The 20225-nt window shown below is 42.5% G+C and overlaps 1 protein-coding gene across 2 annotated transcripts in view; it reads left to right on the top strand.

Moving 5' to 3' along the window:
* KLHL32 (kelch like family member 32) overlaps positions 1 to 16778 on the top strand; it is a 66760-nt gene extending 49982 nt beyond the window's left edge. For both annotated transcript variants that reach the window (XM_083731278.1, XM_083731279.1), the window contains 4 exons: positions 7358 to 7416; positions 10699 to 10891; positions 12980 to 13074; positions 14238 to 16778. In XM_083731278.1, coding sequence (XP_083587404.1) covers positions 7358 to 7416; positions 10699 to 10891; positions 12980 to 13074; positions 14238 to 14399 — 509 coding nt within the window. In that variant the 3' untranslated portion in view covers positions 14400 to 16778. The remainder of the gene's footprint in view (positions 1 to 7357; positions 7417 to 10698; positions 10892 to 12979; positions 13075 to 14237) is intronic.
* The last annotated feature ends 3447 nt before the right edge of the window (positions 16779 to 20225 follow it).

Here is a 20225-nt window from a genome sequence, read left to right on the forward strand (position 1 = left end):
GTAGATAACAACAAAAGTGAACTAAACACATAGTTGTATTGGGGAAGAAAGATAGTGAACTTAGGAATGGGAGTATTGTTTCCAAAAGTGAGAATGTTTTATACATATTTCTAAGTATTGTACAGAAAAGGAATATTGAAATAACACTCATATCCATAAAGTTGGTCGGTTTTAAATTTAGAGTTGGGGCGATACTTTTGGTGTGTCTTTCTCTTGGGGGATTTTTCAGGCCCCCTTAGTTTCTGAAGATGCTGCTAGGGAAATGGAGTCTAAGGCTTTTTATGGATGTTCTCCCCTCCCTTTGTATTGCACAGTAATAACAGGGATATGTTAGAAATGCATTCTGTAGTTATGTTCTGCACCTGTTGACTGGTAATTTTGAGGTTTTATAGAATGCTAAATTTTGCAGTTTCTGAAAAGTGTTTGATCTGGCTTGCTCACAAAGAGATGCATACTTTTCATGCTTTCAGTTTTCAAGCAAAATAGCCTTGAAATGCACCAGAACCATTATGGTTTCGTGTTTAATGATCTTTTTCTGAATGAGGAAATATATTGGTTAGGGCTAGACCATTTTTCTTCTTTCAGGGTTTAGAATGATGTTATAGTTCATATTGCAGCACCTGAAAGGAAGAAGAAAATGCTCTAAGTCTAACCGGTATATTTTGCAGGACATTCGATTTCTCCTCCTCTCACTGCTGTCTTTATACTTTGGCAAACTTTATAAAGGCCGCAAGCTCCAATTCTTTACCTCTCTCCTAATCTGTAAACAAGCTAAGATTCCGCATGAGGTTGGGTGGGCAGGAAGGGGTGTGTGCATATGTGTCAGAGTGTGAGAGAAAATTCTTTGTAGATGAAGTTGATGGGACTAAATTGGCTTAAATCCAAGTATGTCAAGCTAGCTCATTCTAGGATAATTAAATTGAAGAATTTCCCAAGTCTCCTGAAGCTTCTGCAGCATCAGTAGTCACCCTGAACTGCTGATATGCAAACAGCACAAGCTCTTTGTTGTTTAACCAGCACTGTGTTATCCAAAACAAATTTTGGTGTATAATTATATGGGAATTTATAGTCAGTGTAGCTGAAAGACATATGTCAGTGCCATATACAGTGGTACCTCGGGTTACAGACGCTTCAGGTTACAGACACTTCAGGTTACAGACTCCACTAACCCAGAAATAATACCTTGGGTTAAGAACTTTGCTTCAGGATGAGAACAGAAATCATGCTGCGGCGCTGCGGCGGCAGCAGGAGGGCCCATTAGCCAAAGTGGTACCTCAGGTTAAGAACAGTTTGAAGTTAAGAACGGACCTGCAGAACGAATTAAGCTCTTAACCCAAGGTACCACTGTATACACCTGGCTGTGGCAGGATCTACTTAACCCCAAAAGAACCCCCAATACATTATTCTCTCTCAAAATTCTGGGTTCAAGGTCTTTCTAATCAAAATGCTGTGTTTTCTTTAGTCTTTGTTACGTTTAAACAAAACACCAAAGGTTTACATTTCATAATAATGGCTTACAGTATGAGATACACGAGATGACAGGGGAAAGCATTGCTAAAAGTGCAGCTATTCCAAGGGTCTGTCTGGTCCTGCAGCCCCTTTCACAAGTGGTTAGACAAATGCTCCAAGGGAGCTAGTTGAGCATGCCGTGAAAGGGCCCCCTCCTGTCGACTGGCATGCGGGAAAATACTTGACATTCCTTTTCACTACCTTGCTAATGGACATGGCGAGAATGCTAATTCTGTTCCTCATATTAGGTCAAGGTTTCCATGTTTTAAAAGACATTTGCCAATTGGGAGTATGAGAGCACACATCCCTCCCCCCCCCACTTGCATTATGCAGGCACAATATATGATCCCCGTCAGCTTCCTCCTCTGTGTTGCACTTAGCGAATTCAGAAGGAAGGATGGGGACAAAGCTGGAATCAGTGGCTTCTACCTGCCATTGGCTTTGGCTCTACCTCCTGTTCTCCCCTAGAGGGATGCGGGTGGCGCTGTGGGTAAAACCTCAGTGCCTAGGACTTGCCGATCGTATGGTCGGCGGTTCGAATCCCCGCGGCAGGGTGAGCTCCCGTCGTTCAGTCCCAGCTCCTGCCCACCTAGCAGTTCGAAAGCACTCTTAAGTGCAAGTAGATAAATAGGGACCGCTTTATAGCGGGAAGGTAAACGGCGTTTCTGTGTGCTGCGCTGGTGATGGCTCGCCAGCTGCAGCTTCATCACGCTGGCCACGTGACCCGGAAGTGTCTTCGGACGGCGCTGGCTCACGGCCTCTAGAGTGAGATGAGCACGCAACCCTAGAGTCGGACACGACTGGCCCGTACGGGCAGGGGTACCTTTACCTTTTACCTGTTCTCCCCACCTGTCCCAATGGGTACCAGCCACCACTGCTTATATGTTTGAAAGCAACAGCAGATAGTTGCTTATTACTCAGGATCCAGACTTCTTCCCTCAAGGAATGTTTTTGCTTTTCCATCCAAGGAGACCACATTTTCCCAGCACTCACACTGCAATGGGGGAAAACGCTTCTTTTGACAACCAAAGCGGGGATCTTGGGGATTTCGAAAGTTGTGGCATCACTGGTGACTAGCAACACATCTATCCCCTCTTCCTCAGTCCGTCTCCTTTCCCATTTCATGAAATTGCATAGGAAACGCTTTCATGAATCGTATCTTTCATCTCAAGCTATTTTAAAAAATGTTAGTTGATTATTACATTGATATTTCATTGTTCTTATAAAAAGCTAAATGTGGTGCACTTCTCTCTCCATTTTGTCCTTAGAACAGCCCTGCGAGGAAGGCTGGGCAGAGACAGCAACTAGCCCAAGGTTAGTTGCTGAGGGGAGATTTGAACCCTGGTCTTGCAGTCCTAGTTCAAGACTCTAACCCAGGGTTTCCCAAACTTGGATACCCAACTGTTTTTGGACTACAGCTCCCATCATCCCTGACCAATGGTCCTGCTAGCTAGATGGGAGTTGTCGTCCAAAAACAGCTGGAGTTTGGGAAACCCTGTTCTAACTAGTGCACCACATTCAGAAACGGATTGTCCATTATTACAGTCAATGCATTTCTGACTGCTGGATGCAAACACCAGAGCACGAATATTCCTACAAGCTTCCACAGTATAATTTTGGCCACAGTTGCAGACAGAATGTGAGCCTAGATTGAACCTGGCTCTGACCTAGCAAAGCACTTAATTTACACCCTTATTTTCTCTTGTAAAAAGCTGCCCTCCCTCTTGTCATGCCTTCAGTCCATCAGATATCATGCTATATAGTGCTAGTAAAGGGGTGGAGAATCTCTAGCCCATGGGCTAATTATGGTTCACCGGGGGGGGGGGGTCCAATTTGGGCTACAAGGACTTGTCCCACAAACCACATCCAGCAGGAGGGCAGGGTTCCATTTTGCCTTGCTGTGCAAATAGCTTACAGCAGAACAGGATTAAGTACCCCAACTACCAACTGAAGAACAGGGGCTAAATTCTGATTAGAGACAGGAGGTTTATGGAAATTTTGAAGACATGGGAAGGGGGATATCTGTCCCCCTCCCTTAGTTTTTTCTCAAAGAAAACAAACATTTTGAAAAAAATGTGGTACTTTTTGGAGCAATTTACATATAGAAAGTTATTTTGTTACTTTAGAGAAAAAAATGATTCCCCACTGCTGTGCTAGTCCAAGTATAGCACGACAAATCATATGTTTTTTAGTGCTATGGTGCAGTTTGATGAGCTTTGAAAAAGCAGGTCTGAAAGATTTTCCACACGAAATTAAGCAACTGTTCCTAATACTTCCACAACAAATAAATGAAAAGGCACACACACTGAAATTCGGCTGATGGCCGGTTCAAAAATTGGTAGGGAAATGACCCATCCACACATAGTATGGTTGCCAAGAGGAAGTTATAGTGGTGGTGAAGGTTCAATGGCATTCAGAAACAAAGGAACACAAACAACTGAAGCAGGATACTGTACTACTTGCAGAGGCTAGTAATGAATGCTGGGGAATGGTATACTCTGTAAACATATTTCATGGCATCAGAGACAGGATTCTGGTCTGAATAGATCACTAATCCAACACAGCAAAGTTGTTCTCATGCGGTGCATTCTTTATCCCAGTAGTTGTATATAAATTCAGCCCCAGCAATCAGCGAGCCAAAAAAATTACAATCGCTTACTGATACATTTTTCTCCCCCTGCATTTGAAATCCTATGAGCTATTTACAGGTTGCTTGACTTCTAAAAGACTTTATTATAGACTTTATTTTTAAACGCACCCGGATATCATCTCCACTGATATTATCATTCTCCTTTTGGAAAGCAGCACAGGGAAGTAAAAGCAATTGCCTTTTGATTGTCCCATTTTATGATGGAAAAACATCACTTTTTCTGGTACCATTTAAACTTTTATTTTTCTGCTATTTTTTTCAAAAGACATTTTATACCTATTCCTCCATTGCCTAGAGTATTCTTAAAATGGTCGTTTGTGGGGGCATTATGGGCTTGTTAAATTTAAATTTTGGTAGGTTGCTTTTTATATCTATATAAAAAAAGAACAACAGCCCTGAAACTTTTCCACTGTAGCACTTCAAAGTTAGGATAAACTTGGTTTTTTGAAAATTGATGCTGATAAGAAATGGCATAGTTAATGGCAGATGAATCTATAGAAAGCTGTTAAGATGCATATTCCTCCCCTGGGGAGAAGGTGGCGGTTAAGGGGAGATGGGGGAGAGGAGAGAGAGCAAAACTGCCAATCTATAAAATATACTTGTTGGCAGAGAATCTTCCTGCAAATGCGGTGATTGCAGGGGGGCAGTGGAACAGCATGAGGCAGCCTAACCTAAGAGCAGTCAAATCAGCTTGATGACTTTCAAAGCCAGGAATTCTGCTGGAGGCAAGGGTATTTGATCTGAGGGGGGAAGGGAGGATTAAAACATATAGAGGCTGTGCTATTAATTCCAGGTCTATTTTTCTGTCGTCAAATCTGTATGTAAATCCATAGCATCTCATTTTGGCAAATGAATCTTTTTTTAAAAGGGGGGGGGGTGCAGAAAGAAGGCAAAGGGAATGTAATGGCTTTAAGGTGTAGGTATGTGTGTGCACGTGAGAAAAATTAAACATGCGGAGGGGAAACATCCCCAGTACCAAGAAATGAATGCACATTTTATGCTTCCACGCCAATGTTAAGACCCAGCTGGACAAATGCCTATGGCAAAAGTATCCTTTGAATTTGCATGATTCTTGTGCTGTGGACAGGCTTATATAGCAGGTATTTTAGTACAGATCATCGGCTGGGTTGAGAGAGGAGCTAGATTTTAGTTACCCATCATTTTGAAATGAAAATACCTTGTACTTTTCTGTCAGCCTGCCCGCCCTTCTGCTTCTCTGTTTCCACACTCTTTCCTGTCTCTCCCGCCCCATAACCCAACTCAACCCATCATGCATAAAAAGGCCTCTTCACTCCTGGAATGAACAGCACAAATAGTCTTACTGGGAACAGTGACACAGGCAGAAAGAGTCGTGTCCCCCTTCCCACACCACTTCCTGTGTGCTATGGTCCTACTACTGGTCACCCCTCTACTTACCTTAAAAAAAGAGAGAAAAGAAATGCGATCACAATTTCTCATCTAATCATTCTGATCTGATTGAGCTTTGAGGTTGCCATGAAGCAGATTTCTAGATTTCCTTGCATTTCTGTAAAAAGTACAAAGCTCCTCCTTTCCCAACTTTTAATTCACACTCCTCGTCCCTCCCTTTCAGCACACTTTCATTTCACTCTTTCATTCTCGTAGCTGTTTCATGAAATTCCAACTTTGCAATTTAAGTGTAGTTGTTCAAGTAATGGGATCCACAGGAAGAGACTATTTGCCTCCTTAGGGAAGCGGCAGCTGCAGCCTAGTGCAGCTGCAGGGGCTGCTGAGGGCGCGAGGGGTATGCTGCCAAAATCTTAGCTTCAAATGGGCCAATCATGGCCTTTGCGGGGGGAGAGGGTAGGTCTTCAGCAGCAGACCAGCTGACAGTAGTATTCACTCTGGTCCGCCGCCACTGAATTTAAGCTGGCTGCACTTAGAGCCAGAGCACAGTTGGCAATCCATTCCTCCCTGTAAGTTTGGCTCTGCGTATGTAGGCACAACCTTGTTGTGGAATTCAATCAGTCACCATATTCGGGGCCAGGGAGAAATTTGCCTGTAGACAAATTGGGCCCCTTTGGGTTTTTGACTTTCTCAAAGCAACTGCCACAACTTTGGTGGAGGGAAAAAAAAGGCATTGGGTTGGATCCTCAGTCTAACTTGAAGGATAAGAGGAACCCTCCCTTTGGCTATGTCAAAATCTCAGGATACCCTGGTAAAGGGGTCTGGTTTGAAGATTCTGGCCAAAGGTCCAGACGGAAGCAGATGGGCCATTAGGACTTCCATCTGGTGGCCTTGGAGGGGTCACCCTTAACCTAGGACCGACCCTTGTGAATAATAATCTATCCTGAATGATTCAGGATACATACCCAGTGGCTATGCCAAAGCCTTCTGTCATCTGTAGTGGCCAATTAAATTCCAAGATCTTGTCATGTTCTTTTGTTGTTCATAAGTTACTACCTCTTCCTAGCTCTCGAGACACAATGCGCATGGTCCTGCAAATGGTGACACGGAAGTGTACCAAATAGGCTACACCTGATTTGCCTCAGTACATGTTTGTGACAGACAGTGGGGATGGAGAAAAAGCTGTGCCCTTCCTAAAATTAATTTACATGGAGACAATGAGAAATTACCTTATACCAGCAGACATTGTGCAATTTCTCCCTCTAATGTTCACTAGCATTCTACAACATCACAGAAGTTCAGTCAGCAGGATAGGTGGCTACAGATGACATTGTTTTTAGCATATATTATGATTAGATGTATTTTTATCCTGACACTTCTCCAAGGTTATGGTACTGTACAGGGTCGCCCCACCCTAATATAATATACCTTGAATTTAATCTTGGGACAGCCCTATTCTTCCAGATGTCTTGCATATATTTGTGTCATCATGCAACATATTACTGCTGTCCTTACTTTAACTGTGTTTGTTCAGAGGACCTCTCTTAGCAGAAGAAACAGAATGGTGACCTTCAGGTACCCTTCAGTATTCAAAGGGTGCAACTTATTTTGCCTAGTTGTGGTTTGTGGCACATGAACCAACATGGGCATATTGTTAACTTGCTACAGGAGAAATAAGGAGAAATAAGGATGTTGGAAAGTGAAACTTGACAAATTCCTTTTTGCATGTAGCATGGAAAAAATTGCAGTATGCTTCCTAATGGTAGATAATTTGCTTTAATGCACTCCCAACTGTGTTTAATGTTCGTGTAACACTGTAAACATCTGTTACAGGAGGAGTAACAAATACTGCACAATATCAGAACAGGCTAATGGTGTATGATCCTTCACAAGTAAGTTTATATATTACAAGTATTTATTTAAACACAAAGAATGCAAAGTATGTGAGTAAATGCACTATCAAATGAGTAAAGCATCTCATTCCAAACAACAATAGCTTAGATGAGGATATAAAAGCGCAGCTCCTGCGCATTGGCAGTTCCTGGCAGGCCTTAAGAGAGCCCCGTTTTCCCTTGCTCTTTAGTATGCAAGGAAGCAGCTCACCAGGACAGTCTGGAAATAGGTGACCCATATGTGTCTTAATATCCACCATCCAGCCGTCTCGGTCCCTGCAATGTATGTTACTTGAGCGCTGAAGCTCATGGTGAAGGAAGATACAGGAAGTTTATGCAAAACCTGTATTCCAGTCTGCCTTAGCACTGATCAGAGATGGGTACCCTTGATCCCTATGATCCTGCCATCGGTTAGTGCGGCATCCTTATTGTGAGGCAAATATCATGACCTTGGTATTTGTATAAGTTAATAGTTGGAAATGTAAAGACTCCTGCTGATATTAGCATCTTTCCCAGCCCAGCTCATTGGGATTTCCCAGCTGAGAAGCCTGAAGTTGAACCTTGGATTATTTAAGTGAGCCAAGTCAACCCCTGGGCCTCTTGCACTTAGAACTATTAATCATTTTTTTAAAGTGCCACAAATAATGTTAACACGCTGAAAGCTGGTGAAAGTAACGGTTCTCTGTATGCACACACACCTATCACTTCATTTTCAGAGGCAGGTTCTAATGGAATGTCAGATGCTAGGAACAAGTAACGTAAATAGTTGTCAGCTTCATGCTTTCAGAGGTATCTTGCAGGTTACTGATGGGCCTTGGATCTGATCTAGAAAGGCAGCTCTTAACATTATGAACTATGCATATGTGGTGGCACTTGAGATACTTAAGCATACTTAAGAAACAACCCATCCAAGCAGAAGTTTTAAAAGTCAGTGTATTATCTGTCATAGGAATCTGCATTATAAGCCAGATCACACTATTTGTCCATCTCAACTGCCCCAAACACATTTTAGGAAGGCTGTAATTCTTAAAACACAAAAGTCACAGTCCAACTCAGACTTAAGTGTTCTGATGCCCATTGAGATCAGTGGGTTTATGTACACTTAGCTATGTTTTGGAATGTAGCCAAGTGTACATTAGTGTAACTTTCTGAGGAACCTTTAGACCAGATTCAGTTAATATTCTTCTCCTAATGAAATAAAAACCAGTTAAAAGAACCTAACAACACATAACAGGTAAAGGCAGTTCCGTATCTTGTTCTTCTCCTTGTGTCGTGGTTGGAACAGTGTTCTGAAATCTTGAACTCCCATCTGCTACCAGCCTCCCTGTAGTCCAGCAGCTGGGGACACCAGGTTAGGGAAGAATGGGTGGAAATGCAGGGCTTTAGAGACCTGGGTTCAAAAGCCCATTCAGCCACATGCTCACTGGATGACCTTGGGCTGGTCACTTTATCTCAGCCTTGCCTACCTCAAACATGGCTGACAAGATAAAATAGAGTGGAGAGGGAAGAATGACCTACACTACCTTGAAGAAAGGCTGGATGCAAATATAGTAAATGTTTGCTGAAAATAAATATTTGGTGCAATTTTGCCTTATGACATTTGTGCACTTCCATTTCACATAGGTGGTGTTGGTGGAGAAACACAATGTGACGCAAGTTCCACTAAATCAGAGCTTTCCAAACTGTGTCTCGTGACATGTTAGTGTGTCGGCTGCAGTGTGTAGTTGTGTTGTGTGAACACTCCCTGCGCTCCTCCTGGGGCTGGAAAGGGGTTAGTTTAACCTCTGGTTTTTGCTAGTAAAACTGAATTACTGTGTTGCAAAATGATGCATGTCTAAAAAGTGTCACCAACATGAAAAGTTTGGAAAGCTCTGCACTAAAAGTTGAGAGATGTGGACAACAGACCCAGGAAGCTGCCTTATTCACCAGCAGCAGCCATCTGATTTGTATAATTTCTACTTCCAGCTTTAGACAGATTTCGTGCATTCTTTAGTCCCGTTTGCTGGCAAAATAGTGATTTGTGATTACAGAAAAGGGGCTTGATTTTAGCAGTGCATTGAGCCACCTTAAACCCCTTAGAAGTACCTGTATTTCTTGCACCAAAACCTAGCCCAGTTGACTTTTCTCTGTATGAAGCCTAGGATTTGTTTTGCATTCAAATGTTTGTCCACAGCAGTTTCAGCCTCACTATGAACAAAATAACATCCTGCCTATTTATTTACATTTTCTAATGCTCCCATTTGTTATGTGTATTATATTTTGTTGCCTTTGGGGGCTCAGAAGCTGTTCCTCCCACTTTCTGGCCCTCTGCATACTTGGGTTCCTTTTAGGCCAGAGCCCCCAAACACAAACAGTTAATAGGTAGAAAGTGTGTGTTAGCATTCTTACAATGAGGTCGGCTTCGTGTTTTTACACACACGCTCTTTTTAAAAATTCTGCTGGCATATTGTATACGGTGGGCACTGGAAGAACCTCACATCTGCTTGCGCCTTGCACAGAATCTCAATACCTCTATAATTCGGTGCTAGTGCCTGTTTCTGCGCTAGGCCTTTGTGGAGTGCTGATAATGCCTACCATCTGCCACTGAGCACATAGCTACCTGCCAACAGGCAGGCTGGGGTGACCTCTGCTTCTCCACTGCTGATTAGTATTCACACACTGGCTTATTAGGAATGACCCCACCAGGCCCCTCTGTTTCCTTGCCTTTGCAGTGCTTAGCAGCTTACCTGGCAGTCACTGCTGTGGAGGAAGCTAAGATATAATCAGGGGATGCAGGCAGGCTTTGCAAAGCAGATGGTGTCTATAGTTCTGTGTCAAGGGACTGGACTGCTAATGCAAATATTAATTCCTCCTAGCCAAATAATACACAATATAACGGATAGCTATACATTATGGGGCTACATGGTGCAATTGTTTTACGATTTCCACTGTTTCATGCACACTACTCTCCATTCTTCTAATGATAAATTTGTTTCACCTCTTCTTTTACCAATTAAAAATATCACTATTGTTTACCTAACCAGTGATACACATTAAGAAATAAAAGGGCACCAAGCAAGACATTTCTGCCTGGGAAAATGTTTGGCTAAATTTTCATTCATTTGGTTAATTTTAATAGCTTGGGCTATGAAAACTTAAGTTACTACTTAATTTTTTAACATTATTTTGATATGGCTATATGGGTAACATTTATTACAAGCCACCTTGAACCTAGTAAGAAAGAAGATTTTTTCCCCCTCTAGAAATTAATGTGAACCAGTTCTCTTATGTTTATATTTACAGAATAAATGGCTCAGCCGCAGCCCCATGTTGCAGAGAAGAGTCTACCATTCAATGGCAGCTGTGCAAAGGAAGCTGTATGTTTTAGGAGGCAATGACCTGGATTATAACAATGACAGGATTCTTGTCCGCCACATAGATTCTTACAATATAGACACTGACCAGTGGACACGCTGCAACTTCAGTCTGTTGACAGGCAAGTATTTTGTTTGTATATTTTAGTAGAGTATGGCACTACAGCAAAGTTTCAAGTCAAATTCTTCCCTCCTCCCTCACTTTTAAATTCAGTTAGTTTGCACTGTTTGAGCTTTGGATTTTGCTGATCTGCAAGGGAAGCAAAACACAATCAGCTTCATGCAAGTTCTGGCATCGAAGCAATAGACCAACAGGAGCCCAGTGCTGGATACTCTGTGATACAAGAGGAAATATCTGGATTCCTTTCCCTACTTCATATAATTACCGTATTTTTCGCCCTATAGGACGCACTTTTCCCCCTCCAAAAATGAAGGGGAAATGCGTGTGCGTCCTATGGGGCGAATGCAGGCTTTCGCTGAAGCCTGGAGAGCGAGAGGGGTCGGTGCGCACCGACCCCTCTCGCTCTCCAGGCTTCAGGAGAGCCGCAGCGCCAGTCCCACAAGGTCGGGGGACAGCGGGGAGGCGGAACACCGCCATCCCGCTGTCTCCTGATGTGGTTTGGAGGCTGACGGCGGGGAGACGCGTGCTTCTCCCGGCCGCCAGCCCCGCAAGCTCCGGGGACAGCTGGGAGGCGCAGCGCGTCCTTCCTCTGTCCCTGGACCTGATCTGCAGGCGGGCGGCGGGGAGAAGAGCACTTTTCCCCACTGCCTGCCCCGCAAGCTCCGGGGACAGCTGGGAGGCGCAGCGCGTCCTTCCTCTGTCCCCGGACCTGATCTGCAGGCAGGCGGCGGGGAGAAGAGCGCTTCTCCCCGCTGCCTGCCCCACAGGCTCCAGGGACAGTTGGGAGGCGCAGCGTGTCCTCCCTCTGTCCCCGGACCTGATCTGCAGGCGGGCGGCGGGGAGAAGAGCGCTTCTCCCCGCTGCCTGCCCCACAGGCTCCAGGGACAGTTGGGAGGCGCAGCGTGTCCTCCCTCTGTCCCCGGACCTGATCTGCAGGCGGGCGGCGGGGAGAAGAGCGCTTCTCCCCGCTGCCTGCCCCACAGGCTCCAGGGACAGTTGGGAGGCGCAGCGTGTCCTCCCTCTGTCCCCGGACCTGATCTGCAGGCGGGCGGCGGGGAGAAGAGCGCTTCTCCCCGCTGCCTGCCCCACAGGCTCCAGGGACAGTTGGGAGGCGCAGCGTGTCCTCCCTCTGTCCCCGGACCTGATCTGCAGGCGGGCGGCGGGGAGAAGAGCGCTTCTCCCCGCTGCCGGCCCCACAAGCGCCTGCGGGGAAAATAATTTTTTTTTCTTTATTTCCCCCCCAAAAAACTTGGTGCGTCCTATGGGCCGGTGCATCCTATGGGGCGAAAAATACGGTAAATGTGCGGGGTGCTGAAAACACTACTTTTCCTCATCCCAGACATGCACCATTTTTGACTTGTCAGGCCAGCCCCGTCATGTATGGCAACTTATTTAGAAGCTCTTCTTTTTATTGGGTGGGGCTGCAAAAGTTGTTGCAGGCCTGCTCTATTCCAATCTTTCTCCTTCTATCCTATGACCACTACCTGCTACTGTTGTCATTTGCTCATAGGTGGCTTATTATTGCTAATCAACAGCAAAGACAGAAGATGGGGAGTTCTTAAAACAAGTTCAGGTGCCCTTTATCCTGCTCTAAAGTGATCAGTGCTATCACAACCAGTAAAGACCACTTGTATCTGACTATGGTGTATACCAGTGCAAGAACACAGCTTGTACATCAGCTGTTGATTGTGAGATAACCCGTTCCCCTCAAAATAGCAATTATTTGGTGCATGGTGGGAATAGAAACACTGAAGAGTGCTGTACATGTTTTTTAAAATATACTTAAATAGAAATGCTTGGGCAAATGTCTGCAGCAGCAGGAGAAATTTACAATAAGTAGAACTTACAACTTGCATGGGTGTGTTGTACTATTTTAGATTCTTCAAAAACATTGGAAATGTACCAATAAGCTTGTCTGTTGACTCAGTTTTAAGAGAGATTATAGCAAGGTTTCCATGTAAACAGCTGGCTAGCTGAATCTATGTGTAGCATCTCACAGTATAGTAGTGTGTGTGTGTGTGTGTGTGTGTGTGTGTACACACACACACACACACACACAAACACATATGGTTTTGTTTTTTTGCTTCAGGCCAAAATGAATCGGGAGTTGCTGTTCACAATGGCAGAATATACTTAGTTGGTGGCTACTCATTTTGGACAAATGAACCCTCCGCATGTATCCAGGTCAGTGGTTTAGGCTCCTTCTTTTGAGTCTCTCCCAGTGGTATTGCAAGGTTACCTTTTCCAGAATTGTTCACACTGGGATATCTTTTTGGTGAAACAGACCTATGCAATTGATTTAAACTTCTAAGAAAAGAGGAAAAGCAACTTGTTTAAACTGTTAGGATCATAAGTTGGCAACACCACTTACTTTTGAAAAAGCTCATAGGGGTAAAGGTAAAAAGTGCTTGCTTGTTCAGCAGTCTTCATAGTAGTTACAGCTACATACATTTATTTTCCACTGCTACCATTTAATTCTTGCTTTTAATAAGTGTTCTTAAACAGAAGTAATAGGGCACCAACAGAGTTGACATGTGCATGTGTGCTGATTCCCAATGAAAACTTTGGTAGGAATCTTGGTCTTTAATATCAATTCACATTGTTTTAAGAGTGTATGTTTAGGCGATTTACAAAAATTGCATGCCTTTAGAGTGTGCCAAGATTTATCTTTCCTTAAAACAAATCCTCAAAGCTGTGTCTCTAACAAGAAATGTGCTTTACACTGATCATTTTTTAAAAGTTTTCATTGATTTTGAGAGGAAGTATTTAGACACAATCTTTTCTACTACATACATGAAAGGAAGCCATTCGTAATAACTAAAATACATGGAAATAAGGAAAGGATGCGAATATTTAATTGCCATTCTTATATGTACTGTAGTATGCAAGTATTGGAGGAGATCAGCATTTAATATGAAGTGGGGTGTTGTACAAGTGTTTGCTACAATACATGTAAGACTTGTTGCTGTTATTGAGCCTGGCGCCAGCTTTTGACTTACTTACTGTGGTCATTTTTCTTACTGCAAATCTTTTTAAATTTGAGAGCATCGAAAAGTGACACTCTTAGTCCTCACTTGTAGTCTGAAGCAGTACGTCACTCTGCTGAATGTGTAGACCAGCTCTGTGCCATAGAGCGTGGCAACAGTTCAGGCATGCTGGGGTCAACTTGTTTGCAACAGGTGCACAGTGCTCAAATTCTGGGTATTTTCTTTTGTTTTCAGGGATGGCTGGCACATAACTTTGATTATATAGAATAGGTAGATCAGTGGAACAACAATACATAAAGCTGCCTTTGGTTCATGATAAATATTTAAGCTTTTACCCACCTTGTTTTTGGCTCTTACTAGGTGCTGGATGTTAGTAAGGAAGGAAAAGAAGAGGTTTTCTATGGGCCCACCTTGCCTTTTCCTTCTAATGGGATAGCTGCCTGCTTCCTTCCGGCACCCTACTCAACATGCCCCAACCTGCAGCCTTTGCAAGTGCCTCATCACAAGATAGGCACTATGTGAGAAAAGGAGCATGACTGACGAGAGAGGAAGCTTCTTCATCCATCCTGATTTCATCTTCGAATCAACCAAAAGGGGAAGAATTGTTCTGAAATTCTTTATTGTATTAAATGCAGTAGAAGCCAAAAAGAACACTAATGAAAGGGGGCCAGAATTGCACCTAGACCTTCCTACCTTCAAGCAGGGCTTGGGCATCTTTGCTCACTAAGTATTCTAGGAACATTTTATGCGGTTTATTTGGCTTCACACTTATAAGGATCTGCCAGGATTACTGACTTCCCAAAGTGCTTTGCAAAAGTGAGTGTGATACGTCAATGAGGAAACAAAATACTACATATGCAATTTAATATATTTGGCAAAAAAGGGATCTTTGATTTAGTTTCATAGGTGGTTGCTTCTAGTGCTAGGTACTGTCAAAGACGTGCAAAAAATGAATTTTGCTTTTTCACTTAAACATAGAAATTCTCAAAATGTGGGCTACAATTGCAATGAGTTTGGACTTCATTTTAAAAAGGCTGGAAAAGGACTTATTTGAGTACTTGCTCTTAGAAAAATCTTGAAGTTGTAACTGCTGTGCATTCCAACATTTCTCAACTGCAGGTGTAAGGAGCTGTTAGCCTCTGAAGAACCAGATGTTTCTTATGACTGCCTCTTGGAGGTGAGGGTTAAAGGCTGGACTAAAAGCAATGTAGTCATTAAAAGTTTATGCTGGAGAAAGGCAGCTAGGTGGTGCTATCGATAGAACAAAAGTGTCATGCAGAACGGAGGAGTGAGACAGGCACATTAAAGGTTGTTGTAATGCCTTGCTGTAGTGTTCCCTATAGAATTAGACCTTGAATTGCAACTTAGACATAGTGAAATTTGTTCGTTAAGCTTGAGTTTGCACGTCTTTGTATCCAAAGTGGTTTTTGAAACTACAGAACTATTTAGTAGAAACCTTTATGAAAGCTGTCCCCACCCCATCCTGCTTAATTCCAATATCTTCATTTGGCAAAAGCTGCAAGGAGAATAACTCTTGTCTAGAGACCATTCTGAAATTTATTTTTGCCTATTTTAAGTTTGCCCTAAAGAGCAATTTAAAGTAACTGATTGAGCATCTGGCTCTGGGCAATTTTGCACTGCTCTATACTAGCCTCCCCAATTTTTAGCACTTACAGTTAACAAAAAAGGCAAGAGGGATTTAACAACGAAAAATGTGTAAGTAAGAGAACATGGGAAACAGTATTTTCATTCACATTAACTTGAGGATCCTGTTGCTGGGGAAGGGTAGTAGCAACTAGCTTGAATGTTGCAAGGCAAAGCAGTTGGCATTAAGATATGCTATGCACTGCCCCCTCCCCCAATACAGTTTTGGAAGGGCAACTGTTACAAGAGTTTGCACTTAGAAAAGAGGGATATATTCTTTACTTACTGTGGTAGTGGGCAGTTTCAATAAAATTAGTCACACATTTTATGTATAGTTGGGAGCACTGGAAATTGTATTGTTAGGAAACCTAAATATTGTGCTTTTTTATTTTGGACTGTGCTTTTATTTTATTTTGCAGTCTGCATTACTTCCCCACAGTTGTCTTAACTAACAGGTAGTCAAGTCAGAGAATGCTTTGGAGCCAGTGGATTTTTCGAGTGCTAAATATCAACACTTGGCTCCCAAAATTATACAGAACCTTGTTTGGAAACAATACATCTCCATTGTCTAGCAGGAGTTGCCTTATGCTGTGTCAGCCTATTGCTCCATCTAACTTCCACTGTCTGCTCTTGACTGACAGCAGCTTACTAGGGTCTTATGCAGCTGTCTTTTTATGACATGTGCTACCTGTTCCTTTCAAGTGGGGATACCAGGCATTGAACCGGGGACCTTCTTCCTGTGCTCTATCACAGAGCCAGGGTCCCTAAGTCTTGGCTTCCTGTCCAAGGAACAATCGTGACTATGAATACCTGACAGTAACGAACTAGAACACAGGCCCTAAGGGAGAGAGCCAGTCACGACGGCAAACACAATGGGCTCCCCTTTCTCTCCCTGACTTTTGCGCCAAATGACATGTCAGTTGAACAAGTGGGTTATCACCTTCACATTTCTGTATAATACCCATTTGAGGGAACATTCCAGTTTCATCCATGCAGGCCATTCTTACCGACAGCTCCAAGTTTAGTTTTATTAATGTGCAATATCTTCATATTTTTGAAAACCTTGAAAATAAAATTGGTCAACTCACAGTTACAAGGGGAACCATTTTGTTTGTCTGCTGTGTGAATTCACAAACTAAGTTCAAGAAACTGCCAGCTGCATAGGTAAAAGTTAATACCAGAAAACATTCATACAAATGTGCCTCCATTCTATATTACAGGCATATGTACAGTTTACAATAAAACTTTATTGTCTGACTACTGTATCTGCCTAGCAATATTTTTACGTTTGAAAACTATTATGTGCATGCTAACTACTCCTAAGACCTGTACCACACATAAAGGTGTTGCAAGAGACAAATCTGTTGCACACAAACACTTGACCTGATGAAACCACCCTTGCAAGGATGCAGTTTCTACAGTGCTTGTAGATAAGCACTAGAAATGGGTGGAGGGGACTCGTTACCTATCTCCTGCTCTGTTTTGGAGGGTTTTGGAGGACCCTCTAGAATAGTGAGGGAGATAGCTTTGGAGGCTACAGGAAGACGAACAGGATCAGCAAAAGTTCTCCCTCGCCACTACCAATGGATCCCTCCACTGTGGAGAACAGGTGACATCAAGTCATGGCACATTTTGCATAGGACGAGTAATGCACACCACAGATAATTTCTAACCATAAACTCTTATCAGTTAAAATATTTCTTACTAGGATGCTAAGACTATATCATTCTTAAGAGCTAAAAAGCATTCATATCTGTTAACTACAGTGACAGTTGGAGATATGAATTCACATTTGGCATACCAAAGCACAAATGTTCATTAAAAAATTCACCTCTAGAAAATCTACTCGATGCAAATTCATTTCTCCCAAAGTACGTTTTGAACAATAAATTGTTTCTGGGTCTCTGACCGGCCTGTTCAGCTAGATCCAAGTTGTAGGAATTGCAGTACAGTATTCCCAAAACAAATATGCATCTAGTCTGTCTGGTTCCTCTTGAGTTTTGAAAGAAACTGCTCACCATTTTCATGATATTCCACTATGTTAAGCAACCTGCCTATAATTGGTTTGCAAGAGCCACTTACCGTGTTGCAATCTCAGGCACAGGATGTTCAGCTTCACATCTTTAAACGTGGCAACTCGCTATGTTTTGCAAGGTTTGACTTTCCAATTTGTTCTTTTCTAATGGTGAGGAAGATACACCTGCCATTCATTCAATGGTACTTCTAGTGTGGAAAGAAAGGAATAACTATACAGATTTGTAAACCATGCTTGTTGCAGAGGTATGCATTATCCATTGTTCTGGCATCAAATGTGCCTTGCACAACAGACATTAAGACATAAAAAATGCTCTCTTGGTATTAGAAAAACTCTGAAGTGTGAATGCATTTGGAGGACTGCCAATTAGATTTCAATTTGGAAAGGGAGCATTTCAGCAGGTCTGTTTATGACACTACATAGCGACTAGTGCGTGCAATGTCAGATAAAGCAAATTTCAACAACCAAGTTTTTTGTGTTTTTTTACCGAGCCTACCTATAACTTTAATTCCAGTAAATTAATGAACTTGGGAAATCTGCATGCAAGTCCCACTGAGCACAACTGGATGAACAGTTGAAGACTTTGCATCATCCAAGTCTCACACAAACTGAATTGCACATGTTATATCATATCACCTATGCATTGCTTACATGATTTTGAACCACAACATAATAGCAAGCCATGTGACCAAGACATTTCCCACTGTTGCTCGTATTAATAAAATGTACGCACAGCAGTAGCCACCTCACTAAGAAGTCTATAGATAATGCAAAGATGGGGAACCTCAGGACTTTGGGCCAAAACGTGGCCTGTGGAGCAAGTGTGAGGGGTCCTGATCTGATCAGAAACCTTCCCAGCAGGCCCATCCATACTACAAGAACATCTTCTAAAATCCAAGAAATAACTTGGTTCTCACACTAAAGGGGAAAATAAAATGTCTATTCTGGCTAGAGAATTCCCATTTTTAGTATGTGATAAACACTATGAAGCAGAAGGAAAGAAAATTTACAAAATTTATGGACTGAATAGGAAGAAGCAGTTAAATTATTTGAAGACATCAACTTGAGCTAGGTTGAACATCTGAACTCAGCTAAAATGGCCGACTAAGAAGGGCCCGGGAACAATAGTAACAGTTCCTCAAAGAAAACATATTGAAATAAGCCAATGTGCATTTCTGGACATCCAGAAGCAGACCTATTCACTACCATAAAAGAGGAGGAGTGGGGCGGGGGGGGGGGGAGGGAGAGGAGCAAAGGTTGCTAACTTGCTAGTATATCGTAAGACACCAATGGAGTAGGTGCTTCAACAAACATTTGCAAACTGCCCACTGATCACCAGGGTGTTGTATATGGCATTAGAAAAGTAAGATTCCATCGGCAAATTCATACAAACGTTGTAAAATGCTCTTAGTATATTGATCTGATGAACAGATTGAGTGTCTGAAGCTGTTTTTTTTAAAAAAGCAAATCTGATTCCTAACCATTTTCATGCCTGTCTCAGTTAATATTTGGAATACTTCTGTCTCCAGACACGAAATGAAATGAAGAAATGAAGAAACTGAGCACAATAAGCATTACCTATTTTCTTGACAAACTGGTCCATTTAGATGTATCCATTTAGTGTATCTATGATAAGTTGCCAGGAAAACTATACCCAATACTATTTAGATTATTATTTTTAAAAAAACATGCTTTCTTCTATCATAAAAGGTATCTTTTACACCCCCTGGATCTTAGAAGCTTTTGTAACAAGGAAGAGGCTTCATCACTTAATTTGAAATGAAACGCTCTTGTAATTTAAAACACATCTTCATCTTTCCAACAATAAAAAAATGGGAAATTTTACAAAGTGGATGTACATATAATTGTGAATGATGGCAATTAGTATGAAATTTTGCAACAATGACCCCCCCCTCTTTTTACTAAAGTGAAAATGTAACGGAGGCACCCAGATTCTTTCAAGTTTACAAGAGGAGCCTGGATTAAAAGAGCATTGAAACATGTAGCACTGTAGAAAATCATACAAAACTGAAAGATAAGACTTACCATTCAGATGCACAGTGCAACACAGATATGGAGAATAGAAGCATCTTGGAGGAAAAAAAGTTGGAAAAACTTCGTCACAAAAATGGTCCCCAAATACTCTAGAGCAGACCCTTAAACTATATTAGTCTGTTTCTTACCTTGCCCATCAGCATGCTGACTACTGATGATGGAACCTGGTCAGATGAGGTTCTCCACCAAGTGCACTCTCTCCTTGCAAAAAAATAAAATAAAATGGGGCCAGGTCCAATAGGCTTCCCAGTTAAAGTCCCAAGCCCTCTCAAAAGTCCTGCAGATTGCATGAAACATGTTGTCAGAGCTGGACTAGAATGCAAGAAGGGGAAGTATGCATTATGGCTGAGCGCAATACATTTCACTTACTTATAGAAGTGTCCATTTTGGTGCCTATGAGTTCATCTGCAAACTGAAGAAACAGCTGTGGTATGCATTGGCTTCAGCAGAATGCTTCTTTCAAGCCTAATTTCAGTTGGGAAAGAAGCCCTGTGGATGCTAGGAAAGGCCTCTATGGACACACAGATACCACGGATACCAGCACTTTCTGAAGATACTCTTTAAAAATAGTAACAGCTGGTGATCTAATAGGACCCACCCCCCACTCTGCTCCA

This window comes from Podarcis gaigeae (assembly GCF_964106915.1).
Source record: "Podarcis gaigeae genome assembly, chromosome: 3".
NCBI classification, from domain to species: domain Eukaryota; kingdom Metazoa; phylum Chordata; class Lepidosauria; order Squamata; family Lacertidae; genus Podarcis; species Podarcis gaigeae.